The sequence below is a fragment of the Rutidosis leptorrhynchoides genome, unplaced genomic scaffold, assembly GCF_046630445.1.
Source record: "Rutidosis leptorrhynchoides isolate AG116_Rl617_1_P2 unplaced genomic scaffold, CSIRO_AGI_Rlap_v1 contig43, whole genome shotgun sequence".
In the NCBI taxonomy this organism is placed as follows: Eukaryota; Viridiplantae; Streptophyta; class Magnoliopsida; order Asterales; family Asteraceae; genus Rutidosis; species Rutidosis leptorrhynchoides.
Window position 1 is genome coordinate 31498 of NW_027266661.1, and position 10699 is coordinate 42196.

General features: G+C 32.6%; 1 protein-coding gene across 1 annotated transcript; it reads left to right on the plus strand.

The window, feature by feature from the left end:
* The first annotated feature begins 696 nt into the window (after nucleotides 1-696).
* Nucleotides 697-1609, plus strand: LOC139883643 (large ribosomal subunit protein eL38z/eL38y-like). Its single transcript, XM_071867795.1, has 4 exons — nucleotides 697-757; nucleotides 858-877; nucleotides 1296-1479; nucleotides 1587-1609. The coding sequence occupies exons 1-4, from the start codon at nucleotides 697-699 to the stop codon at nucleotides 1607-1609; spliced, it is 288 nt and encodes a 95-aa protein (XP_071723896.1).
* Nucleotides 1610-10699: the final 9090 nt, after the last annotated feature.

The following is a 10699-nucleotide window of genomic DNA, read 5'->3' on the forward strand; positions in this document are numbered from 1 at the left end:
AAGGATTGTAAATATTTTTTCTCATTTTTTAATATTAGTCTAGTATGTTAATATTCATTTATAAGATAGCTAGCATAATGAATTGTTTTCATTTCGTGATGTGCTCTAATCTGTAATTGGAGATATTGAATATTTTCCTCATATGCTCTTATCATGCCTTTAGCTATTATTATTTGTTGTCTTAAATCGATTAATTGATCGCGTAAAGCAGTTTTCATAATGTAAGGACTATTTTGTTTTTTTATCAAAACTTGGAAGTGCTTTTGTAAATATATGAAACCTTTACTAATTAATGATTTTTGTCATTTAGTGAATTCTTTTCTTCAACCGGAAACATAGAATCCGGGAAGACTACATATGTTTACCGACAACAAAAAACATCATATTTTGTTTACGTTTTATAATTTTAGGATACATTTATAATTTATAGCAATTTTTCGAACCAACCAAAAGAACCGCATTTCATATTTTAAGACAGTTTGATTCGATTTTGATCTGACCTGCTCGGTTTAGTCAATTTTGATTCGGTTTGCATATATTCAGTTCGGTCCAACGGAACAAATTTCCGTACAGAAGCCCGCTCTATTTCAGCCCAAATGTTTAGAATGGGTTTTATTATAGGCCCAAAATAAAACGTCAATGGACCACAAAATTCTAGGGCTTACTGTATTTATATTAATTCCAAACTTCTTAGCTATGGCGGTGTGCTTACATTCACCAGAATTTGCAGTAGAAGAAGAAGCAGCTCTCAAAAATGGTACTTTTTATTATTGTGCATTTCGATTTTCGATTTTAATTGAATAATAATCGTATTTTTTATTTCAATTAAAGTATTGTGATTGCTCATACATGTTTAGTGGAAAGTGGGATCACTGTGGTTTGTTTTTAAAATTAGGGTTTATGTTAAACTCGCGAACCTTGATTTTTTCCAGAATCGGTGATCATCCGGACTGTAGATACATTTCAGTTTATATTGTTTGAATTGATGATCTGTGATGGTTTGTTTAGTCACCATTCATTCATATTCTAGCTTGTTTTAGAATTTCTCCGATGTCGATTTGTTATGAATAGTTTATCTTGAGCTTCCACATTCTAAATTGTCCCCTTGATTTTTCCAAACTTGATATTACTTGGGTTTAACATTCAATTCAGCTTGCTTCGACGCATCTATTAGCTTGTATATGTGTTATTCGATATGTTCTGTAATGAAATGCCATTGTTCATTTAGTTTGGTATTTGAAAAACTATGTTACGACTACTATTGATGCTTTTGTCTATTTAACATTTTGGTGCAGCCTAAGCAAATCCACGAGATAAAGGATTTCCTTCTAACTGCTAGAAGGGCAGATGCACGCTCTGTGAAAATCAAGAGGAGCAAAGATGTGGTTAAGTTCAAGGTCCGTTGCTCCAAATATCTTTACACACTCTGTGTGTTTGATACCGAGAAGGCCGACAAGTTGAAGCAGTCTCTTCCTCCAGGTAAATTGAATCTGCTCTCAATTTCACTGTCCTAATAAGATTAGAATTGATAATTTTTTGCTGCTGATTATTAATAGTTGATGTTTTCTCTCTTTTTCTGTTTGTAGGTTTGAGTGTGCAAGATCTTTGAACGATAAGATAGAGGGCTTAGCCAAGTTTGCTGTTTTGGGTTCTTAAGACTATAGGAGAATACAATTTACATTTGATTCTGCTAAATTATTATCATTATGGAGTCAGTTCTGTATCTTGGAATTAGATGGATGGAAATTTTGAACTTAATCCTCTTTTCTGTTTCTAGATTGAAATCCTTTTATTTTGTTCTTTTTCTTGAAGCTTGTTATCGAATCTTGAAATGCATTCTAGTTTCTTGATGTATGAGAGAAGACAACAAAGATCATAGAGATTAAATTTAGTGCTAGTAGAATTTGAATGCATTTTCTTTAGGCGATTTGATCTAACAATAATTTGATATGGGTTAGGGAATGGCAATGGATTGAATCGGATTGGATAGTAGCTCGATGAATCGAACTTCAAAATAATAAAAAAAGCTCGATGTGAATTGTTAAATTTAGAAAATTATATCCTATTCGGATCATATATACTCCTGCTGAATATCTTATCCGTATACTAAGAAAAAAAACTCGTACTGACAATTCAATCCGTACCCAAAAAAATAGGGCTAAACTTAGTAGAAGTTTAGTTACTAATCCTATTAATAGGAATGCGTGAACTATGGTGTCTTGATAATGTTGGCTATAAATGAAATCATCATTCAATGATTTTGATGGTTTGCACTTTGCAACGTTCTTGGTATAATTTAGAATGAATTGAAATCCTCTGTCAAGATTTTGGAATGAATTGCAATTGGTTCTAAATTACACTTTTGTAAAATTTAGTTGAAGTTTGATATAAGAAACCTTGATTGATGTCACTGTAAGGAACCTTGATCATTTGGAAGTCAAATGCTACGACATTTGGATCTCATCATTCGGAATGCTATTTCACTCTAAAGCAGTCTAGTGGGTGTTTGCTGCTTGCTCTTGGCTTCTTCTTCGTCAGGGTGGTTCTTCTTCTTTTGTCGTTCTTGCGCGGCTTGTGTTTTCTTCTTTTCAGAATCTGTTTCTTTGGTGTTTGCCTTTTGGCTTGTTCTTTATATCAAAAAAATAATAAAAAAGCACTCTATTTCACTCGGCAATGCGAGTAGAATTCAGAATGTTATTTTGCTGACTTGATAATGTTTGATACATAACAAATCGTCTTTCGAAAATTATGCCGAGCCTTGCATTGTTTCGATTTTACTCGGTAAAATTTTATCTATGTTTGATTTCATGTAAATCGATTAAAGAGAAATGGGTTGATCATGGGGAATGCATTAGGGCAATCATTTTCATTATGAAATGCATTTTCCAACTTGTTTACCACACTACAAACATTATTTAACGATTCGAGACCACTTAATGCAAGACAGAGGAGGGCGAGTCCTTGAGCGATAATGGCATGTAAAATTTAAATCTTAAAAGACGAAAATAGCAATTACACTCGTGGTTTTTGCTTCAACAACAAGTTACCTTATTATAAACCATTGACTTTCACGTTCTTGTTGGCCATTTTACGTACTATGACCAACATGCCAGAAACCATGACAAGCTATAAATATGACAACTAATAATTCGGTTGATTATCTTCTTCCTAATAATAATAATAATACTTAAAACTATTTCCGGAATATCTAATATCTTACTTCTATTAAAGTTTAATAATTATCTTTTGACTTTTGCGTATCATGTATTCCAAAAAGATATTAATTATTTTCATTATATTGACTTTCTCTTATATTTAGGACATAATTATTCATGCTAGCACTTAGTTGTTTAAGGGTCGTCGACAGTGGCAATATCAATTTTTGGATAATTATAGTTTGCAGCAATTGTTTGGATGTTGAACATAGCCATGATTTAAAAAGATTTAATTCAAAATTTTTATATATTTTTCGTCATTTTTTCAACTAGTGTTAGGGTTCTCTCCTGGAGCTTCATGTATTTGTCGAAAATTACGACCCAGTAGTATTCTCTCGTTTTTATTATTATTAATGAAACAAATCACTTATCAAAAAAATTACTCCGAAAAGCACATTTTTTTTAACCATAGCTCCTTATATAAAGAGGAAGCCAACACCTAAAGAAGTTCTTTTCTTTTTGGTTGATTGAAGCGTACTATTAATGCTCTTAGCACTCACTCACTTACTCACAAATATGGTGTCAAAACAACAAAATTACAACAATAGTGATAGTGATGTATTGTTCCTTTAAATGTCTAGTACATAGAATGAACTAAAGTTACATGTTAATGAACGTCGAGCACAAAAAAGTCCTTGTGATCGCCAAAAGGATGACCACCTTTTACCCTCTCCTCTCACACTCTCCCTCTCTTCTTGCAGTTTAGAAGCAAACCCTAGCAGTATAATTTTCTTCACTAAGACAGAATGGCTGAAAGAGAAATTTATGGTCAATGTGTTAGAAACATGTCCTCTGATAAGGCAAATCCCATCCACGATAGTTGGCAGACTTATATCCTCGACAACCAATTTTCGACAGTTGTAATCAGAAAAACCACCTTCGGTATGTTCTTGCAGCCCAATACTCCCCTCCTTTAATTTCTAAGACTGATGGAGGAGGTACCACATATTTTTTATCTGCAAAACTAGAGAATGAAATATGCTACCTTTGATCAAACACATCAATACAAGAGAAGAATATACAGTGATATATGAGCAAAAAAGTTACATTTCATCATTCCCCAAGAAGAAAGAAAGATTGATTAATACTCATTGTGTTTAATCTTGATTGAAGTCAAGTCTGTACAACATACTTGATGAACCTCGTAGGAAATTATCCTTTGTTTTCAGCTTCATCGGCACTCGGTAATTACCATTGGCTTGAAACACAGGTGCAATATCTACTTCCTTCCCAGAGATGCACCTTCTTTTAATCCTCTTTCTCCGAGACACGTATGTCTTAATAATCTTAGGCTTCATCCTTGGAGCTCTTAGCTAGCAGCCTTGATGGAAATCAGATTGAGATGGTAAACCCAAATAATTATCACGTCATGAATAACAATATATCATCATAATAATGATATAATGATGACGTCGACATCATTCTAACAGAATAGAAAAAAATATTCAAAAAATAAAATAGAATAAATAAAGAGATGAAAAATAACTTATAAAATTTGTAAATCGTCAGTCTAATTTGAGATCCTAATTTGAGAATCACAAAATATTCGAAGACCTCTTCTTCTCCTCGATTGAACACTCATATCTTTGCATCATTACAATTTTTATTTGTTTTCATTTAAGTCTAACTCAATTTTGCATTGTCATAAACTGAAAAGAAAAGGCTAGAAAAACTAAATGAAGGAAGACTATCACAACTATTATTATTGGCGAGAAATTTATTTATATAGCTCAAATAAATGTAGGATATTAAAGAGGAGGCGTTGTGAAGAAGCTTCACAATTCTATACGATAGCATTTATATTGTTAGATTCTAGGTTTTGAGGATCGTGTTTTAATACGGTATCGTATTAAGAATTACTAGTTATCATACTCGAATTAATGACTATTAAATTAATTAATTTTAAACAGAAGTAATTTGTTCTTTTAACAAGTACTGTCTTAGGAAGAGAACCAATGAAGTATCCACAACAATCAAATTTAAAGAGAAAGTTTAGCGTAGCCAATCCCTGAAAGACGATTAAGCTCATACCCCACAGTTTGGCATGGAATTTACTATTTAGTTTCCAAGACAATCACATCAAACATTAGACTAATTCCATCCTACAGGAGTCTAAAAGCTTTTCCTTAGGTTGGGTAGCTTTTTGATGATGGAAATCGCATACATAATCCCTCTCTAGATTTGTAAGCTCTTTAGTGGTAGGCTTTCATTAAACTTTATACGTTTCTTTTGTTATCCATAAAAAATAAAATTAAAATCCATCATTCCACTTGCACTAATAATATTTATAGGTTGAAGTGGTCATGACTCCAACAAGAATCTATGATACATATAATTATTTCATTATCCATCCATTAGCATTGTGCATGGTTGAGTTATACATTGTCGGGTGTTTACACATGTAGAAATGTTTTTTCGTCATGTTTTAATAAATTAAATTACAATTATACAAAGTAAGCGAAGTTTTCAATTTTTGCTCTTCATTCAGTCATTTTGTCGAACACTTTAAATTCTACTTGTATAGAAACTTTCATTGAGATTTTCAATCAAACAATGATGGCCGAACAGTTGCTCCCAACACAGGTGAAGCAACAACTTGATGTCCGAGAAAATGTAGAAAACTAAGATTTAGGCTTCTCTAGAATTAATGATTGAAAATATGTACTTCAATAAGTCTGGTTTGATTTGGATAGCAGAAGTGACTAAGAATAAATCAGCTGATAAAAGATAAATGAAGATGGGAAAGATTGGTTTTGAATGTCGGGGAACGAGTAAGAAGGCTCGGGTGTACAACTCATGATATTCTCTTAGCAACTCCTACTCAGTAAGCCCTTTAATTAAGTTTACTATTCCCTTAACTCTACTTGCTTCTTCATTCACTAGGATTGATTCTCTTGTCTTGAATTCTCATTATAATTGATAGCATATTATATCGTATGTTCTGGAGAACACATCCATGATTTTAAAAACAAGATTAGTGAATTAAACGAGTTTGTGGTACACAGAAAGATGTCTACCACTTTTGCTTCAACAACATGTCACCTTGTTGTGAAACCATTGACTTTGATGTCAATGATGGCCGATTTAAAGTACTATGATCAACATGCCGGAGACTGTGAGTAGGTATAGATATGACAACTAATAATTTTGTTGATTCTCTTCTTTCCAATAAAAAAAAGTATTCCAGGAATATCTAATATCTTATTCCTCATTAAAGTATTGTAATTATCCTTTGACTTTTGCATTTCATTTACTCAAAAAAACTACATATTTTTTTTAACCAACATAGCTCCTTATATAAAGAGGTTGCCAACACCTAAACACATACTTCGCTTTTTGCTTCATTGAATAGTTCTGATTGATACATTTTACACACTCACTCACAAATTTCAGAGCAACAAAATTACAACACTGAAATCATTACTGAAATCATTACCATCAGTGATAATGATGTATTATTCTTTAAACACCTAGTACATAGACTGAACAGAAGTTACATGCTAATCCTCAAAGTTATTTATACTGAACTAAAGTTACATGTTAAACTCAAATACAAGAGAAGAATATGATATACATTGATAACAATGATATATGAGAAATAGACTATATATTTCATCATTCCTCGAGAAGGATATAAAAATTATACATGAAAAGAATAAAATTAAACACATAAGTCTATGATTTAAGGTAAAGAAATAGATTTGACCAACTAAATTCAGGAAGGTAGTAAGACTTTTTTTTAGACGGTCACTATTTCCATACGTTAGACCATCGACACGCTGGCAATATGCATTTTTGAAAAGTCAACCAATCAAAGAACCTCACCATGCATGACTGATGTCTATACAAACGTACACCTCCACCAAGATCAAATCACTCACACCACATCGAAATTAAAATTTAACTAGAACCCTACCTAGCTATAAAACGAATTAACATTAATGTCGACTGAAGTTGCATAGCTGTACCAAATGTGCCGACGGCTGATGGTAAGAAGTCTGTCACCCGATCGACCAGAGCTGAGCTACAATCCCTCTAGGTCGTACATCTAGGCACTTGAAGGAACGACGTACCAGCGGTCAGCGTGTCAGCTCCACCGCTTCCGTGTATCTCGCAGGCAACAGTCCGCCGGATGACCATTGGCCTGAAGCATAGGTCCAATATCTACTTCCTTCCGAGAGATGCAAGCTTGTTTTAGTCCCTTCCTCCGATACACGTATGTCCAAATAATCTTGGCTTCTTCGTTGGAACTCTTAGCAGCCCTAATAGATGACCAATCAGATTGAGATGACAAACTTAAATAATCGTCAAATCATGAATAACAACAACAATATTATCATAATAATTATGACGATGATGATGATGTCAACGTCATTCTAACAGAATTAAAAAAAGATAATTGAAAAAAAAATAGAATAAATAAAGATTTGAAAAAAATACTAACAAAATCTGGTAAATCATTGATCCGATTTGAGATCCTAATTTGAGAATCACAAAATATTGAGATCTTTTATTCTCAATTGAATGCTCATTTCTTTGCATATGTGCATCATGACGATTTTTATTTGTTTTCATTTAATTCTAACTTAATTTTGCATTGTTATAATCTGAAAAGAAAAAGCTAGATAAGAACTAAATGAATGAAGACTATTCACAAATCTTATTATTATTTTCGAGAAGTATATTATATAGATAAATAAATATAGGATTTTAAAGAGGCGGCGTCGTGAAAAAGCTTCACAATTTTATTCGATAGCATTCATATCGTTAGATTTTAGGTTTTGCGAATTGTGTTTTAATAGTGTCGTATTAACAATAGTAGTTATCAAACTCGGATTGATTACTATTAATTATTAAACCAATTTATTTTAACAAGAAGTTATTAGTTCTTTTAACAACTATCGTCTCGAGAAGTGAATCAATGAAATATCCAAAACAATCCAATTTAAAGAGAAAGCTCGCTATACCCAATCCATGAAACTCAATTGAGCTCATACCCTACAGTTTGGCATGAAATTTACTATTTACTATTTAGTTCGCAAAAGAATCACGTCAAACATGAGTCTAATTCCATCCTTGGAGGGTGTAAAGATTTTTCTTTAGGTTTGGTGTCGGAAGTCGCATACATAATCCCTCTCTAGATTTGTAGGCTCTTTAGTGGTAGGTTTTAAAAAGTTGCAGTGGCCACTTCTCCAACAAGAATCTATGATACATACAATTGTTTCATTATCCATCCCTTAGCAATGTGCATGGTTGAGTAATACAATTAATGTCGGGTGTTTACACAGGTGGAATTTTTTTTCATCATGGTTTAATTAATAAATAAAATTACAGTTATCAAAAGTAAGTAAAGCTGTCAATTTCTGCTACTTCATTCAGTCATTTCCTCGAAAACTTTAAAATTCTATGTGGATAGAACTTTCATAGAGATATTCAATCAAACAATGATGGATGAACCGTTCCTCCAACGCAGGTGTACTAGCGGCTTGATGTCCGAGAAAACGAAAAAAACCAAGATTTTGGCTTCCCAAGAATGAAGGAAACTGTGTACTTAATAAGTCTGGTCTGATTTGGATAGCTGAAGTGACAAAGAATAAATTAACTAATAAAAGGTAAATGAAAATGGATTGGAAAAGTTTGGTTTTGAATGTCTGAGAAGCAGTAAGAATCCTCGGGTACAACTCATGATATGCTCTTAACAACTACAACTCACTAAGCTCTTCAAAGTATACTACTCATTAACTCTGCTTGCTTCTTCATTCACTTGGATTGATTCTCTTGTCTTGGATTCTCATTAGAATTGATCGCATACTAAATCGTATGTTCTTGATTTTGATGACTATTTTCAAACAGTTAGATAAAGGGGCCTTTTGGAGAACACACCCATGTATGATTTTAGAAAACAAGATTAGTGGATTAAATGAGTTCGCGGTTCACACAATAGGTGTCTACTGCTTTTACTGCAGTAACAAGTCACCTTATTATGAAACCATTGACTTTGACGTCCACGTTAACTGATTTCGGTACTATGATAAACATGGAAGCTATAAATATGACTACTAATAATTCCGTAGATTATCTTCTTTCCAATAATTTTTTCTTCATGAATATCTAATATCTTACTCATTAAAGTTTTGTAATTATTCTTTGACTTTAGCATTTCATTTACTCCGAAAAGCTACATTTTTTATTTTTATTTCAACCAACACTCTTTTTATAAAATGGTGGCCAACACTGAAACACATTCTTTGCTTTTTATTCATTGAATAGTTCTATTATCACACTTTACTAACTCACTCACAAAATGGCATCATAACGACCAAATTATAACAACAATGAAATCATTACCATCAGTGATAGTGAACGACCATCCAAACGTCTGTTAGAAATGTGCCCTTAGAACCAATGTGATTGACTCTAGATTCGCTAGTATTTGGGCATTTATGTAATCTTATATTGTATAGTAATGTAAATTTAAATAATTGTATTTAATAAAAGTGCCTCTTATCAATTTACTTATCGTAAATATATGTGATATATTTAGGTATTTTGGATAAGGTCCTAAGATCATTATGGCTCATGGAACATGGTTTATGCATAGCGATGATAATCGTGGAATATGTTCCTTACAAGCCTAGATCTTAAACATACCTAGTCATAGAATCATTCAGACGGGACATTAATGATTCAGATAGGCTAGTACATATGATGCATTTTCAATTGGGAAGATATCTCATTCCATGAATCTCAGTGTGGAGACACTAATGTGCATATGTGGGTGCTAGTTAGAGAACTAGTTCACTGAAATGACCCGACGAGAAATCCTATGTGAAACTATGTGTCGAAAATAGGATTCTCACGCTACAATGGTGTGTAATTAATCCTTAGACTTGAGACACTACGGTAACCTTATATATAACAAGTTATGTTTGTAACCACTATCCTGATTCTAGCATCACTAAAGGGAGTGACTTCGGCATGATTTGTTGTATATAAAGATTGGTGTGTCAAGAAAGGATTCAAAAATTATCGAAATGATAATGATGTCCAATATTTTCATATTAGCTATGACTTTAAATCCTTGGCCAAGATAATGTGAAAATTAGAAAAGGAGTTTTCTAATGACCTAAAGTTATGTGCTTGAATAGATACATAGTTGTTGAGCTGATAGAGCTTCACTAATCATTAACACTCTAAGTTCAATCGTGACATAGATTGACGAAAGGATCTTATCACATGAAAATTATAAGCGGAAAGGTTCTCATCACATTCACCTATATCTAGGTCTTCATGGCTCGTTGCTAGACGATAACCATGACTTATAGAATATGATTCTATTACTAACGTATTGGTGAATCTAAAGGGTCACACACTAAAAGAAAAACCTATACCTCATACATAATATTTAATTTGGTTAGTCGTAAGTGTACGATCGAGTCAAATTTAAATTATTTTAAGTGTGAGAATCGAAATTGAAATTTTTC